Source organism: Rhinopithecus bieti, unplaced genomic scaffold, assembly GCF_001698545.2.
Source record: "Rhinopithecus bieti isolate Rb0 unplaced genomic scaffold, ASM169854v2 scaffold_5216, whole genome shotgun sequence".
Lineage (NCBI taxonomy): Eukaryota > Metazoa > Chordata > Mammalia > Primates > Cercopithecidae > Rhinopithecus > Rhinopithecus bieti.
The window spans coordinates 479,198-496,969 of record NW_016805021.1 but is presented as its reverse complement, the minus strand read 5'-3'; the positions used below and the strand labels follow the sequence as shown (position 1 = coordinate 496,969).

General features: G+C 43.5%; 1 protein-coding gene across 1 annotated transcript in view; it reads right to left on the bottom strand.

Annotated features, from left to right (window-relative positions):
• Positions 1 to 274: 274 nt before the first annotated feature.
• The window catches only part of BHMT2 (betaine--homocysteine S-methyltransferase 2), a 20,557-nt gene continuing 3,059 nt past the window's right edge, over positions 275 to 17,772 (bottom strand). The window contains 7 exon segments of the mRNA XM_017870904.1: positions 275 to 908; positions 5,789 to 6,017; positions 6,273 to 6,455; positions 6,695 to 6,842; positions 8,796 to 8,984; positions 10,506 to 10,597; positions 12,392 to 12,524. Coding sequence (XP_017726393.1) covers positions 827 to 908; positions 5,789 to 6,017; positions 6,273 to 6,455; positions 6,695 to 6,842; positions 8,796 to 8,984; positions 10,506 to 10,597; positions 12,392 to 12,524 — 1,056 coding nt within the window. The 3' untranslated portion in view covers positions 275 to 826.

Genomic DNA, 17,772 nt, shown 5'->3' with positions numbered 1-17,772 from the left:
TAGTTATACATTTATTTCAATAATCCTACCATTGCTCAAAACATTCTTTACACTTTGGGAGGCCGAGATGGGCGGATCACGAGGTCAGGAGATCGAGACCATCCTGGCTAACACGGTGAAACCCCGTCTCTACTGAAAATACAAAAAAACTAGCCGGGCGAGGTGGCGGGCGCCTGTAGTCCCAGCTACTCGGGAGGCTGAGGCAGGAGAATGGCGTAAACCCGGGAGGCGGAGCTTGCAGTGAGCTGAGATCCGGCCACTGCACTCCAGTCCAGGCGACAGAGTGAGACTCCGCCTCAAAAAAAAAACAAAAAAACAAAAAAACAATTCTTTACATCTTTTCTTTTGGGATTGCCTTTGGAGTTATCATATAAATCATTAAAGAAAAGCAGACTCATTGCTTTAGTTTAGTGTTGCTCTATCATCCTCAAGTACCTAACTTAGTCACTTGAATTATTCACTAGCTTTGGGTCTCAGTGACTTCTGATTATTTTAAACTGTCAAATTCACCCTCAAAGACAAGTTTGGCTATTCCTGATGATCTTCAAAGGAATGCACTGCAGCATTATTGGCCAGTAAGTTCTTGGAGGACAAGGTGCCTCTCGCTTCTCTGCATCTCTGGTAGCGTCTGTTGCAGTGCTTAACCACAGCAGGAGCTCAATATGTACGCGCTTGTGGACTGGAAGGGAAGGGGCTGCAGAACCTCAGCTGCTCAGCAGCTGGAGATAGCAGGGCATGGTGAGGATGAAGGCGAGAAGGGTTCCAGGTCGGGCTTGAGGGCAACTTTTTTCTGTTCTGCTATTTCAGGGTTTTCTTTCACTACTCCTTAGACGTCTGGCTTTGACAGCGAAGGACAGAAAGGTCTGCCTGAAGCTGGCAGCAGATTCTCCCAATAGTCCCTTCGAGCCCTGTGTTTTAATGTATACATAATTAATTAATTAAAAGTCTTGCCTGTAAGTCCAATATGTCATATATGTATATGTGTATGTATATGTACATAATCATACACACACACACACACACCCGAGTCAAAACTTGGCAGATAATCAGGCTAAAGCAGAACTTTTGTTATAACATACAGACAGAAAACTATGTCCATATCCATTAATGCCAGGGGCTTTTCTCACATTTCAATAACAATCATTAGGTTTCATACCACCTTTCAGAAAAAGACAAGGTATTTCAATTTCACATACTTTTTTTTTTGAGACAGGGTATTGCTCTGTTGCCCAGGTTGGAGTGCAGTGGCGCAATCTTGGCTCACTGCAGCCTAGACCTCCTGGATTCAAGCAATTCTTCTGCCTCAGCCCCATAGGTAGCTGGGACTACCGGTGTGCACCACCATACCAGGCTAATTTTTGTATTTTTAGTAGAGACAGGGTCTCCCCATGATGCCCAGGCTAGTCTCAAACTCCTGAGCTCCAGTGATCCGTCTGCCTTGGCCTCCCAAAGTGCTGGGATTCCAGGCATAAGCCACCATGCCCAGCCTTAAATTTCATATACTTTTATGAATTATATTTATTCTGAAATTTCTAACAGAGTCCTTCTAACTCTATCAATATTTTAGTGTAATGAGAAGAATATGAGAACAGTTTTTAATGTAATGAGTCAAAGTATAATTCTCCAAAAAGTAACTAAGAAAATAATACAAATTACTTAACCAATATTTGTTTCTTGTTGTTAGACAAAGAAAGAAGAGTACAAGGTCCCTGGTCACAGCCCTTTCTGATAAATATATTTTTATCATTTTTTCTACTTCACTTACAAAACAATGAGTAAATCAATATTTTTGGGTGATAAGATGTCAGAAATCTAGTGTTTATTGTGTAGTCATAAATTTCTGTGAATATCAGTAGGTTTGGGAGTCAGGGTACAAAGGGTGTCTTCTTGCTTTGGTCTATAGAATAATGTTTTAATTCTAATAGCTAATGAATTTTAAGGATTCCTAGCAGATGATAATTAAATAAACTTCTCACCTATTTAAACTATTTTAATCATCAGTAAAGTATGTTTTCCTCACCTTTTAATTATATTTATATTTAGTACTTTTTAAAAAGTATGACACATATACAAACCATCTTCTCTGGTAAATATCCATATCCTCTAGAAGAAAGTTTCGGCTAAATTATTCTTGCCTACTTTTACAACCTAAGTAAATTTGCATTAGGCAAGTTTTTCCAGTCCAAAAATGAAGACTTTCAATCCCACTGAAATGAATAAATAAGCACAAAATGGGTGAAGTACATAAGAGTACTGAACAAAGAGAAGACAGCAGAGATTGAGACTAGTTCTAGAAGATGGAAGGGAGATGGAATTATATCAACAGATATACATACATATGTATATATATATACACATACATACACAAAAGATTATCTATATGGAGAGACAGAGGAGAGAGAAAGAGTATGAGAGTGTGTGTGTGAAATACAATGATCCATAACAGAACAGTAATTGTAAGACCTCAGGGGAAGTGAAGCCCTGTTATTTTTCTTTCAACAATGAAAAAGGAAGTTAATCAGAAATCTCTTGAAAATCAAAAGCTATACAAAGAAAGTCAGACCAAGTATGAAGCCAATTGAAATATGGCATGGATTTGGACAATATATCCGTGGGAATTTAAGAGAAGAAAATTCATTTGACCTTGATGCTTGGAACATTCTCCAACAGGTAGCTTAAGTTTTGTAAATAGGATTATTTCTCTTTATCCATGGTCCCATGGATAAAGGAACACAGAACACTGCAGAACACTACTTTGTTCTACAGTGAATGTTTTTCTAAATGCAACAATTTTCTATTATTCCTGCAACAGAGTATTAGATTGGAAGTTTGACTGGAAACACCAAGGCATGACGGATTTTAGGTATCAAGGGGAGTTGCAAGACAGACACTGAGCAGAAGTTTAAAGGAGGTGGCCACAAACCAGCCAGATGACTCACCTGACTCTCCCCTGGAAAATCTAGACCACAGGAGAACAATGGGCCAGCTACCTTGCTTGTGGGCAAAAGGGGTGCTGTTAAATTGGGGTCAGACCACACTCTCAGGGCTTGTCTGTAGAAAGGAAGGGTGAAAGCTGTTTTGAGTCTAATGAGAGCAAGAGAGCCAGCCTGAGCTATCTAAAATCTGGCCCAAGAGAATCACCAGGAAGGACAATGGGACCCCCAGATCAGAGTATATCTGGAGTGACCTGGTTGAAAAAGCCACTGTCTGAGGTGGAAGTCACAGTCAGAAAAATGCGTGTGGCATGAGAATTACAGACAAAAGTTTCCAGTGGAAGCCTCTGAAGACCCATGAGCGTGCTCACAAAGATCTGCCAGGCTCAAAGCACGCCGGCTTCCTATCAGAGTGCCAGGCAAGCAACAACAGTCTTACTCCTTCGCCCATCCTCTCTCTTCTTGCTTTGAATCTGAGGAGGCCAGAAACCACGGGTAGCAGATGGGAAGGGAGGGTTGGGAGCATAAGACAGAGAAAGAGAAGCAGCACGTTGGCCTCTCCTGGTTTCCTGTCTGTGGAAGGCTGTTGTTGGACAAAGGGAGAAGCTTCAAGTTTCAAACATGCTCTAAGTTTTGATTTGCCATGAACCTGAACATTTTGTTTATTTTTTATTTTGGGGTTTTTTTTGTTTGTTCATTTTGAGGTGGAGTTTCGCTCTATTCCCCGGGCTGGAGTGAAGTGGTGCAATCTTGGCTCACTGCAACCTCCACCCCACTGGATTCAAGCGATTCTCCTGCCTCAGCCTCCCGAGTAGCTGGGATTATAGGCTCCTGCCACCACGCCAGGCTAACTTTTGTATTTTTAGTAGAGATGAGGTTTTGCCATGTTGGCCAGGCTGGTCTTGAACTGCTGAGCTCAGGTGATCCACCCAAAGTGCTAGGATTACAGGTGTGAGTCACTGTGCCCAGTCCTAAACACTTTTAATTACTGAACTGAGACTATCTGTGAAATAAAGTGATTATGGAACTTTTCATTGCCTAAGAGCACCCAGAGAAGTTCTAGAGCATGTCAGTATTTTCAAATAGGAACAAAGGAAGGAATTCATTGAGTAGGTTTAAAGGGATAGAGGGAGACAAAAATAAAAGTGAGTTCTAATTATGTTTCATGAGTCTTGCTTGTTTAATGTAAAAATTATAATAATATTGTAAATGTTATTCATTGATTTTATATTTTTAGGATCAACCTACAGAGAATGCTTGAAAGACAATTATAACTATAGAATAGAACAAAATGGTTATAAACCTTGATGATAGTAAAGTATGGTAAAACTTAAAGACACCAAGGGGTAGATGAGAGAGAGAAAGTGGAAAGAAGCAGAAGGCAATCTATTCTTATTTTACAGAGAGTGGAGTCAAGAGATTCCTGCCTTATAGTGATGAACTAAGAAACAGGTGATTAAATATATAATTTTAACTTAAAAAGATGATATCCAACAGAAGAAATAAAAGTGTAACGAATCAAAACTGGAAAAAGGAGAATGGGGAAAGGGGAAGACTGTGTGATTTAAATCCCTCAGCTTTCATAAAGGGTTATCAATAATAACCACTTAAAACTGATGACGAAAGAAATAGAGGTACAAGATTTCAAACTACAAATGACAAACAGGTTTCCTCTGTGCCCTGGTCTGATCATCCATGTCCCCCACAATGCATATGTTGAAACCTACTCACCAATGTGATGATATTAGGAGGTGGAGCCACTGGGAGGTGATTGGGTCATGAGGGTGGAGCCCTGATGAATGGGACTAGTAGAGGCCCCACTCTAATCCCAGCACTTTGGGAGGCCGAGGCAGGCGGATCACGAGGTCAGGAGTTCAAGACCAGCCTGGGTAACATGGTGGAACCCCGTCCCTACTAAAATACAAAAATTAATCGGGTGTGGTGGTGGGCGCCTGTAATCCCAGCTACTCAGGATGCTGAGGCAGGAGAATTACTTGAAGCTGGGAGGCAGAGGTTGCAGTGAACCAAGATTGCGCCATTGCACTGCAGCCTGGGCAACAGAGCCAGATGCTGTCTTAAAAACAAAAAAAAAGAAAAAAAAGAAAAGAGACCCCAGGGAGCTGTGGTGCCCCATCTACCATGTAAGAACACAGCAAGAAGGTATCATCTGTAAGGAATGCCTGCTTCCTTAGAGACGACCTTTACTATCTATAAGGCCTTCACCAGACACTGAATCTGCCGACACCTTGATCTTGGACTTTGCAGCCTCTAGAGCTGAGAAAGAAATTTCTGTTTTGTATAAGCCACCCAGTTTATGGTATTGTTCTAACAGCCCAAATGGACTGAAGACAATTTTGGAAATGGGACTGGTGTCAGGAAGGGGATAATATTTACTTTTCACTTTATACATTTCTATACTTTTTGCCATATGCATGCATAACATTTACAACAATAAACAAAATTAGATTAAAGGAAAATAATAAGAATGTTAATTTAAAAATGCTTAGCCGGGCGCGGTGGCTCAAGCCTGTAATCCCAGCACTTTGGGAGGCCGAGACGGGCGGATCACGAGGTCAGGAGATCGAGACCATCCTGGCTAACACGGTGAAACCCCGTCTCTACTAAAAGACAAAAAATTAGCCGGGCGAGGTGGCGGGCGCCTGTAGTCCCAGCTACTCAGGAGGCTGAGGCCGGAGAATGGCGTGAACCCGGGAAGCGGAGGTTGCAGTGAGCTGAGATTAGGCCATTGCGCTCCAGCCTGGGTGACAGAGCAAGACTCCGTCTCAAAAAAAAAAAAAAAACAAAAAACAAAAAAACAAAACAAACAAACAAAAAAAAAAACAAAAAATGCTTACCTTGCTCTAACCCAGGGTTTGGTGTGCATGTCCAAACCACTTGCCCAGCTGCCATGTTTTTCTGAAGCTGGTGGCAAAAAGCCCCTTTCTGGGGCCAGCTCCTCTGCAATTGCCCTGATGTGGTAGGGCTCAAATCCACAGCACCCGCCAATGTACCTGACCCCCAGGTTGTAGGCCTCTCTGGCATATTTTTGAATATCCCATCTGGTGGCAACTCTGGACTCCAGTCCTGTATCACAATAGTTAACAGCATTTCTGTTGTTGTTCTCATTTTCAAAGGATGGATGCTCTAATGAGCAGTTTTTCCGATAAAAAAAATTGTAAACTTTAGATGATGCATTCTTCTGGTAGCTCATTTTTGGTTAACACTGAATGTTTTGTCATATGCAGTTTCTTATTGTAAAACTGAGCCACAATTTATTATAGCCATTTGGATTTTGTCACAACGAGAAATCAAAGACCTCTACTAGGCACCTGAGCTTACCAAAGGGATATTCTGGGAGGTCCACAAACCCCTCTTTGCCACAGTCGGGCGTGTGGAACCCCAGGGGCTGCACCATGAGGTGCGCTTTCAGCCCTGCCCGCTCAAGACCCTCCTTCATGAGCTCCATCGTCTTCAAGCTGGTCTCGGGCCCAAAGCAGCAGTTCACGCCAACGATGGAAGCCCCTGTGCAAAGAAATAACACTTACATTTTATTACTTATTTATTTGTTTATTTTTTTTTCTTAATAGTTGGAAGGTACCTTAGAGGTTAGCTATCCCCCTCCACCTCCCACAATTTACAGATAAGAAAACTGATTGGAGTTAATTCTATTATTTCCAAACTGCTCTCACAGTATCAAGCACACTTTGTTAAATTTCATAAGCAACAACTGAGCTGTGTATCACTGTATGGGTCCAAATTACCTGCCTTCACCAGCCTCATGGCACATTCTCCGGGGGTTGTATCATGCATGTCTCCCTCTGGGCCTATGCACATGGTAACTGCCACGGGTCTATCGTTTTCTTTTAAGACTTCCGCAGCCCACACAGCTTCTTCAACATGCTCAAAATACTAAGAGAAATGTCACTTGTCCCCTTGGTCCAAACATAAAGCAGATTTTGAATGGTAAAGGTAAATATAGCAAGACAGTTATAAAAATTACCAAATAGAATATAAACATATACAATAAAACTTGCTAAGGAATGTGTGTCTATAAGACTGATTAAAGAATACCTTTCCAAGTAAATATTTTCATTCCTGTAACAATAACTTATAGTTTTTCATTCAGGGATCCTTGATTCAGTGAGATGATGCCTATGAGTAAAAAAGAAGAAAACACACCCAGAGATTTTCAAAGTAACTGAGTATTTAAAATCATAATTTTGAAGGAGGAAAAGTTTCGCTAAAAAATTTTAGATTCATCTCTTATAAAACTGGGGTAATCTCTGAAACAATGAGTAGCTTATTATGTGTTACATACTTCAAAGAGCTTTTATATTCGCTTCTACTTAGATATTCATAAGTACTCCATAAAGTAGGAAGGGAAATACTATTTCCCTGGATGAGGAGATTGAGGCACAGCTTGGGAGAGATAGCTACTCCCTTTCTTTGCTAGTGGCAGACAGGACATCTTGTCTGGTAAACCTGTGTCATTTTCTGGGGTGCTTCCCAGGAACCCCCTTCAGTGCCACAGCTGAAAAGCTGACCTTAAGGCAACTAAAGAAAAGCCAGAAATCTTCCCGTTTCTTCCCTCTTGAGTTAGAAACAAATTCTGCAGAAGCAGTGTGAGCAATGACAGAGAGAATCAAAAGATGGGTTCTTAAACAAACAGAGTGGTGTCATCATCCATCTGGAAAGCACAGAGGGTGGAGTTTGTGCTTGTCCCTGCAGATGTCTGTTCCCAGTGGGGTTGGCCAGGCGTGGGCAGGTTGATGAGGCAAAGTTTTCAGCAGAGTTCAGTGGGGCGACCAGGAGGAATAATGGTGGGGGCTATTTTCTCTCTCTCTCTCTCTCTCTCTCTCTCTCTCTCTCTCTCTCTGTTGAGACAGAGTCTCACTCTGTCACCCAGGCTGGAGTGCAGTGGCACGCTATCTTGGCTCACTGCAACCTCCGCCTCATGGGTTCAAGCCATTCTCCTGCCTCAGCTTCCTGAGTAGTTGGGACTACAGGCTCCTACCACCATGCCCAGCTAATTTTTGTATTTTTAGTAGGGATGGGCTTTCACCATGTTGGCCAGGCTAGTCTTGAATTCCTGACCTCATGCCATCCACCTGCCTTGGCATCCCAAAGTCCTGGAATTACAGGTGTGAGCCACTGTGCCTGGCCAGGGGATATTCTCTTGTTTGGAGTAAAGTCGTGGGTTGAAGGCATGACTCCAGGCAGTAGCAGTTACGTTGGGAAATGGGGAATGAGGACTTTCTTTTTGGAAGTGGAGGAAAGAGAATGTTCTGGGCCTTCATGTCCAATCAATGACCAATACTTACTGATCCTTTCTTCAAAATGTAACTCACATGTCATAGCTTGAGCGAAAGCAGAGAGGCTAGAAGAGCAAGACATGCATGGAGAAGGCTATGGAAACTACTGGGTGCTGAGCATTATTGGTGGGGCCTGGACAAGCCTGGACAGCCACCACCTTCTAGGCCTTGCTGTCTCAGTCCCCAGCCCACACATGCAGTGCCCTCCTGCCTGGCTTCTCCCTCTGGAGAGGGTGCTCCCGGATGCACTGTGCCCTATGCTTCCTTCTAGGTTGTAGAGTCCCCCGAGTCAGCTTCTGCAGCCACCCAGACCTTAGAAGATCAAAGGCTATGGTCAGGCCTCTCCTGGGTCTGTCCTTTGGCTCCAAGAGAACCTAACATACCAATGAGGGAATGTAGACCTTGACTGCCATGCATTTAAATAAACCTTTGACCACCCACATGGAAGAAATGAGGGCATAAGACTGTCCAGTACCCTCATAGAATGTGAAGACTCTGCAGTTATGCTTGCAAAATAGGCTCAATCCTTTTCCTGTAATACTAGCCTCACCTCTGCAATCAAGAAGTCCACATTTTCCAGGCAAAACTTCTAGCTGTTGTCGAAAAGTTTTTTAATTCTAGCTTCTTCTTTGTGGTATTTGTATATTGATGTCTGGCAGATCCCCCCTGCAACCAAAGCATCACCTTTGCCAGCCACTTCCCTGGCGAGGTCATAGGCAGCAGCATTCACATCTTCCCACTGAGGTCAGAGAACAAGAGTTCAGATGGTGAGCCTAGCAGTTTGAAGGTAAAATATAAAAGATAACCAAAGGAACAATAAACAAGTAAGATGCATATAAGCCACTCTTTTCAATGCAAGCAGAGAAGACCAGCAGAGTTGGGTACAGTCTCCTCTGTTACCATGACCTTATATTTCCATTACTGTACTTACCACATTGGATTTTAATAACTATTTGTTTGCCTCCCATACTTGACCTTGAGCCTCCAGATAGGGTCTATGCCTTTGTATCATCTTTGAATCTAACATAGAGAATGGACTATAACAGATACTCAGTACATGTTGGTTGGTTGAATGAATTAATGGGCATTAATATTTACACGTGTTAACATTTTACATTTGCAGAATATTTCACAATACGTCCACATCTTTGATCTTACTTACTCTTCTCAACAGGTCTATGAACTTAAGTACTACCGTTACCTCCATTTTGCAGAGAGAAAACCAATGCTCAATGCAGGTAGGTGTCTTACACAAAGCCGCAACCAATAGGTGGCAATGCTGGATATTAAACCCATTTTTTCTCATTTCTACACCAGTGTCGTGTTTTTTAGGGCCTCCATGTCTCCAGAAGAGAAAAATGAAATGAGAAGGTAAAAAGAGCATCTATGAAGTGCTTTCTCTCTAAAAAATAACACAAGAAGACAGCCATGCCCTTCCAATGGTTTATTTCACCCCTAGTCCTGACCCCTCCTCTACCTAAATGGGGAGAGAAAGCTAATTCATTTAGTATATATTAACTTCTTTTTTTTTTTTCTGAGATGGAGTCTTGCTCTGTCACCCAGGCTGGAGTGCAGTGGTGTGATCTTGGCTCACTGCAACCTCCATCTCCCAGGTTCAAGCCATTCTCATGCCTCAGCCTCCCGCGTAGCTGGGATTACTGGCACCTGCCACCGCGCCCAGCTAATTTTTGCATTTTTAGTAGAGATGGGGTTTCACCATGTTGTCCAGGCTGATCTGGAACTCCTGGGCTCAAGTGGTCTGTCCACCTCGGCCTCTCAAAGTGCTGGAATTACAGGTGTAAGCCACTATGCCCAGCCTAGTTAGTATATATCTTTATGTGACAATACATAGATACTTATATGGAACTTTTGTAATAAAGTATAGTAACACATCGTCAATGCCGTAGCTTCCCATGTAGAGGTTATAGACGGAGTCTTGCTCTGCCACCCAGGCTGGAGTGCAGTGGCCAGATCTCAGCTCACTGCAAGCTCCGCCTCCCGGGTTTACGCCATTCTCCTGCCTCAGCCTCCCGAGTAGCTGGGACTACAGGTGCCCGCCTCGTCGCCCGGCTAGTTTTTTGTATTTTAAGTAGAGACAGGGTTTCACTGTATTAGCCAGGATGGTCTCGATCTCCTGACCTCGTGATCCGCCCGTCTCGGCCTCCCAAAGTGCTGGGATTACAGGCTTGAGCCACCGCGCCCGGCCGAGGTTATTTTTTAATAGATGACTCCCTCCCCGCACCCAGCCATTGCCGTTTACCTTGCTTTCCATATTGTCCTCACTGGCAGAAAAGGTGAAAGTCTGCATGACATTTGATCCTGCTCTCAAGAATTCCATGTGAAGTTGACGAACTACAAAGTAGTTGGGTTTTAAACATTGAAATAAATGAACAAAGAAATATTACAGAAGCTATCATTTTCACTGACTCCCATCTCTTTCAATCATACCTCAGTTCAAACCTAGTAGTGATAAAAAGATATAGATTAAGGTCAGTAGAATTCATAGGCAGGATGTACTGTTTAGAGTAGCCTTGTATTGTTCTGGTGATGGGCCTCAATGACTCGGTGCAGTCACTTTAAGAGATTAAGACCAGATTGGCCAATTATCCGTTGGTCTCTTAGTCCAGAGAGGTTTATTCTATACCTGTGTTGTGAAGGACATAGCTGGTCTACTATAGTCAGCATTGGCAGCCCTCAAAGTAAAGTGAGGGGCTTCTCATAGAAAGCAGAATGCATGTGGGTGGCACCCATATCAGAGTCAGCAGCAAGCAGCTGGGGAACATCAGACAGCAGTCTGGAAGTTTTCCCTGGCTATCCAAAAGTCATTCCTTCCTCTCCTTCACCACTTTCGCCCCTCCTCCCGTATCCTTACTCTTGTTATTCCAGCACTTTCTTCCCAGTTTAGCAAAAAGGTCTTTTAACATTAAGAACAAGTTCTTCTTGGGCCAGATGAAAACATCCTGTTAAGCACAAAAGGGACAAAACTTGGTCCTGCTCTACCACAGAACTCTGGGTGTCCGACGCACCAATCGTAATGGCCATCGTGCTGATGATACGCAGGGCACTTCACACAGGTTAACTCATGAGTCCTCACACCTAGCCCGTGTTGTGCCCTCGTGAAACAGATGAAGATATGGATCCTTGGAGAGGTCAAGTGACTTGTCCAAGGTCACACAGCTTGTCAGTGGAAGAACCAAGACAGGATCCTAGGTTTATCTGATACGCTGTGCAAATATACATAAAATCAGAGCGAATCAAAAGTTCCAATCTCAGCTAGTGTTCTCTTTCACCCATTTCATTCTTTGGCTTTATTTTCCCACTTTAATTTAGGAGAACAAACACACACAAAAAAGAGTCAGAAGAGAATTAAAGTTCTAATTTCAGGTAACTATCTAATCCCATCACAGTTCTTTACCTCTAGCTCTTTTTTTTTTCCAGCCAGGAGGATGATATAAAACTGTGTTGACTTCCTTGCCCTCCCAACCCCGGGACCTGGCTGTCTGTGCTCTGTTACACTGTGACTGCCATTAATCACCCTCACCATACACACTGTTACATTAACCATGCACATTGTCAGCAGGGTGAATCAGAAGCAGGAACAGCTTTGCTGTTTTAAGGAAACTCTGTGTATCTACAAGGTAAATATTCATGGAACAAACATTAAGATGTCTATTTTAGCACTGCCTATACATTAAGATGCAGATGTGTGTGTGTATGTGAGTGTGTGTGTGTATGAGAGTGTGTGTGGGTATGTGAGTGTGTGTGTGTTGTGTGGGTGTGTACGTGTGTTTGTGGTGTGTGGGTGTGTATATGGGGTGTATATGTGTTGTGTGGGTGTGTATATGTGGATGTAGGGTTAGGGGTGTGAGTGTGTGGGGGTGTGTGTGTGTGGGAGTGTGTGTGGGCGTGTGGATGTGTGGGTGTGTGATGTCTGTAGGTGTGTGTATGAGAGAGAGCAAAAGGAAGAGAGAGGTCACTTTCTTGCATATACTTCCGCCTTCATACTGCCATTGTCTCGACATCTTGGCCATTTTAGCAAGCAAAACACCCCTTTGAAACAGTTGTTATTTTTTTCTTGATCTTCTCTCAATCAGATTTAAATAAAATACCACTGAGACAGACACTCTTGGGGATGTGGGCACCAACCTGCGTCTGGGTGTTCTATCACTGCCTCTGGAGTCCAGAGCCCAGCCTTCACATAGCCTCTCTTCTCCAGACTAATGAGAAAGCTGCCATCTCCAATCACAACCTCCCCACTCTCCAGGCGTTCCAAAATCCCCTGAAGAAGAGAAAAACAGCACCTAAGCTCTGCTCTACCTTTTTTTTTTTTCTAAAAGCAATTTCTAATTTTAGGTGAAGATGTATTATGTTCTTAGAGCTGCAGTTTTGTTAAAATGTGCTTAATAATATTTCAGAAAGATCGAGCATACTATGTTTCTTGGCCAATCCAGGTACCTATTTTGTACAATGAAAGGGCTGAGACTATTTCTTCTTAAATAACATTTAATCTGAGTCAAATTATAGTGCTGATTCCATGATAGTTATTTTGGCTTTTCAACGCGTTTGTGGCAACACGGCTAGTTGTCTAACTAGTGTGCATTCTCTCCCCTTTTCTTGTGTGTGGGGGGACAATGCCCCCAACTTTCAAAAAATTCCCAGGCTCCCTTGCCTCTGGGAGCAGCCCTGTGACACAGTGCTGGCCAGTGAGACACATATGGAAGCTGGTGGAGGATTTATGGAAAAGTTTTGCTTTCCTGACATAGACGCCCACTCCCTTCCTTCTTGTCTATTTTCCTCCTTCCTGGCTGGAATGCCAACATAATGCCTGGGAGTACAGCAGTCATCTGACAGCCATATGAGGCAGATTTCTTAAGACATCCTTGGATGGGTGCAGCAGCCATGGGCTGCTACCCCTGGACCTCTTATTAGGTGAGAAAAATAAACCTTTTCTTCGTGTCAGTCACTGAACAGAACTGTAGTGGACACAACGCTTCGTAATCATGCAGTGTGTTCACACGTGTGTTATCATATGGCACTCCCAGCAACTCTGCCGGTGAGGCAGGACAGACGGTTTTTATTCTCAGGTATAGATGAGGAAACTGAGGCCCAGAATGGTTGACTTGCTCAAGATCACAGAGACAAGGAAGTAAAAAATCAGACTAGCTTCTAAATTCCTACTCTCTTTTCCTTCTATTTTACCACCTTTCTATTTAGCCCACTCATAACTTATTTAAAAGGTTCCATTCAGAGCAGTTAGCCATGGGATGCAGTTTCCTTTTGATAAAGGAAGGCCTCCGGCCTCTGCCCACAGACCCTGTTGAGGATAGGCACTCCTGTTTTTGCGCCTAAATGTTGCATTTTCCACGACCACCCTGGCCCACCACACCTCCATCCTGTGCCTGTAAAAACCTGAAGACCCTAGCAAACACAAACACAAGCAACTGGACGTTGAAAGAAACACACCGGCAGAACACACAGACTTCGGCAGGCCATCAGCGGCAGAATGACACAGACGACGCGGAGGCCGGGGTGGTTAGAGGAGAGCCCAGCTGCTGAGCGGCCCGACTCCAGGGGAAGCCCACATTCCCACTCCATCCCGCTTCTGGCTCCCCATCCATCTGCTGAGAGCTTCTTCCACTACACAATAAAACCTTGCACTAATTCTCCAAGCCCATGTGTGATCCAGTTTTTCCAGTACATTGGCAAGAACCCTGGGATACAGAAAGTCCTCTGTCCTTTCAATAAGGCAGAGGGTCTAATTGAACTGATTAACACAAGCTGCCAGTGGACAGCTAAGCTGAAAGAGCACACTGTAACACATGCCCACTGGGGCTTCGGGGGCTGTAAACATTCACCCCTAGACGCTGCGGTGGGGTACCTGCATGCTCCGCCTAGGGGTTTAAGCTGCGGGGAGCTGAAGAAGTGAGCCACACCCCCATCACACACCCTGCGAAGGGCATAAGAGAACTTTTCACATGTCACTTGGTCTAAACCACATCTCCCCAGGTGCCTGCAGGGTCATCCCCTCACTGCCTTCAGGTATTTGGTCAAGTGTCACCTTTTCAGAGATGCTTTCCCTGACCACTGCAAACCATCCCCCCAATCCCCCACAGCAATCCTGATGCCTCTTTTCTAGGCGGCATTAGTGAAAGATACAACCTTTTACTGATAATAGGCCAGTTCATTTCAGGCCTGCCCATAGCCGGACACAAAGCAATGACTGGATCAGGGAGAAAAGCCTCAGATGCCTCTTCTAACTAGTCTTATCTGTTCTGTGAAATCAATATAAACCCCCTCAGTTCCTGAATCCAAGGGAGACATCAAGCAGGGTACAGAGACAGCTTACTGGGCTACATGTTTGGTGTAGGGTGAAACTAAGCCTTGTGAAAAAGAGGCCCCACAAACAGTGGCTTTCCTCTTACAGAGGAAAAAGAAACTAGTTTTATTTAAAGCCACTGTTTGTGGGGGGCTTCTTTTTTATGGAGTGTGCACCAAAGTGCACAGTCCTTTCATCTTAATGCTTTGCCATTCCCTGTGGCAGGGGTCAGCACATGACAGCCCACAGACTAAATCTGGCACATCACCTGTTTTTGTAAAAACGGTCTTAGGTAAAACCCTGCCCAGTGATTTACATACTGTCTAACGGCCACTTTTCCACTACAGTAGCAGAGTCAAGTAGTTACCACCAAGACTGTATGGCCCCCAAGGCTAAAAATAATTACTATCTGACCCTTTACAGAAAGCGTTTGCAAACCCAGCGCTAGGGTACTGTCCTCCTCAGCATGGGGGAAACTTGATCAGAGTCACGTTCATACTCTGTCTCAAGCGATGAGGAAACAAAGTGTGGCAAGGCTCATCCTAAAGTTTTTAGCTCAACTTAGAAGTGACTCATCTCATTGACATTTACATTTCCTGCGTGAGAGTTTAGTCACATGGCTCTACCTTGCTGCAAGGGAAGCCAGGAAGTATCATCAGTGAATGCCCATGTGTCCAGCTCCAACGCTAATCCTACGGAAGGAGGAGGAACAGATTTTGGAGAGAAACTGCTTCTGTTCTAGTGTCTGGCATCTGCTATTTCTCCTTTGCTTACTCCCCACACAAAGTGACCCACCCAAGGTATCAGGAGCAAGTTTCCTTGGATACCAAGGAACAAAGAGATCTCAAACACATTTTGGCCATATTACTTGATATATTATTGTCTTCAATCTTTTTCCAGGAGGTTGGAAGGCTATAAAGGCAATAAAAAATAAGTGGGAAGCTAATTTGATCTTGGTTACAGGAGTCTTTGTCCTTACCTAGGTCAATCCTGGATCTAATAAAAGCAACCAGAAATTAAAGCAGACGTGTGAGGATCCTCCCACAGAGCCTCCCAGGACAGTCCTGTTAACAGTATGGAACCAAACATGGGAGGTCAAATATGGCTTGAATGATTTCTCAATCGCCATTGAATGGCATGACTAGGGAGGGGGCTTATTCTGGCTTTATCTCCATGTCCAGTTTAGCTGCAGAGGTACAAACCACTCCGGCTAAGCAGAAAGGAGTTTAATATTGAGAAATGGGTACATAAAAATTTTACACTGAGCTTCCAGGAATGACCCTAGAAAAACATGACTGAATTGACTGCCTGGGGCTGCACCCTCTGCCACAACTAAGAGAAGCCACTAGTAAACTGCTGGCTTCAGGACACAGCTGTCATATAGGGAGAAGGAGGCTGCTCCAGCAACCTCAGCTGCCTCTCACATGACACTGGAATGCTGCACTATGGCCATGCTTGCTATGCTTCCACCTTCCCGGACTCATGCCGGTGCATCTGATTGGGTATCCTAGTTCTTATCCAGATCCTAGCTGCAAAGGAGTCTGGCAATGTGGTTAGTTTTCTTTCCTCTGCAGTGCAAGAAGGTCCATCAGAGGGGGTTTAACTAGAGGTAAATAACTCTAGTTAATGATAGGTCACCATATCTACAGCATCTTCTTTTCACTGCGCACTTGGAGGGCAGGTAAATGGAGCCCAGCTGTGTGAACTATGTTAAACATAAACACTGTTTTGGCAGAGAGAGCTCTCAACTCTGAGTATTTTTCCATATTTTATATCTAAAGCTGAATTTTAGCTGAATGCAGAAGAAATGTTAATATTTACTGTGATTCTCATCTCTTTCTTTCTCCTCCCTGCATAAAATGCAATCCACTCTTTTCAATTTGTACTTTTGAAATATAAAAAAGGCCTTAAATTTTGGATGTTTATTGAGACCTTCCACATGTCAGGTATAATTGTAGGCAAGTGGGATAAACATCAGAATAAGACAAGGTCTCTGCCCTCCACAAGCTCAAAGTCTGGCTACTTTGGGGAAAACCAATAGATCAACAAATAATCACAGCAGAATGTGACAAATAAATGCTACACAGGAATACAGAAGAGAAAGTCAGAGGTACAGTTATTGTGTACAAACTCTTTTCCTGAAAATCTCATACACTTCATTAGGTTCACCATGTTAAGAATCATATTTAGGCCAGGCACGGTGGCTCATGCCTGTAATCCCAGCACTTTGGGAGGCCGAGGCAGGTGGATCACTCAAGGTCAGGTGTTTGAGACCAGCCTGGCCAACATGGTGAAACCCTGTCTCTACTAAAAATACAAAAATTAACTGGGCATGATGGCAGCGCCTGTAGTTCCAGCTACTTGGGAGGCTGAGGCAGGAGAATCACTTGAACCTGGGAGGCGGAGGTTGCAGTGAGTTGAGATTGCACAACTGCACTCCAGCCTGGGCAACAGAGTGAGATTCTGTCTCAAAAACAACAAAAAAAAAGAATCAAATTTAATCAAACAATTGTCGAGGGAAAACACTGGCACAGAATTCAGATGTTGCAGGTTAGCTTCTCACCTCCCACATCCAACCTATCACAGGGTTATGCCAAGTGTATTACACATTTCTCAAATGCCCCAGCATCCTCACTGCATTTGATTATTGAGATGGTCTCCAGTTCTCTCCAGCCCTGCTCTGAACTGTCTTCCATTGCTACCAGAGCACAGGCTCACTGACCCAGTCTCACCTGTGATTACACCTCTTTTGTGTCTCGCTTCATTTCATTCATGCATCCCCCTGTACAGCAGTATCTGGTTACTTACCTGTCACATCAGTTTGACTGTAAGAGGCTTGGAGGCAGGTGACATATCTTAATGGTCTATATCCCTACCACCTCATATAACAACTAAAATGAGTAGATACTTAAGAAGCTATGCCAAGAATTAGCAAACAAACAGGACTGTTTTGAAAATGTCAGATGTGTTGCATATGCTAGAATTTTTGTCCTCAAGAAGAAAAAATGTTACTCTTTAGCAGAAAATCAGGTAGATTTTAAGAAAATTGTAGTATATATTTTTACTGTATCTTGTATCTTTTGACTTTACCAAGTAAAGGGAGGAATACGTTTTCATTTGTTATCTGGATATTTGTCCACCATTTTAAATTTGCCATTTTTCTTCTTTCTTTCTTTCTTTCTTTCTTTCTTTCTTTCTTTCTTTCTTTCTT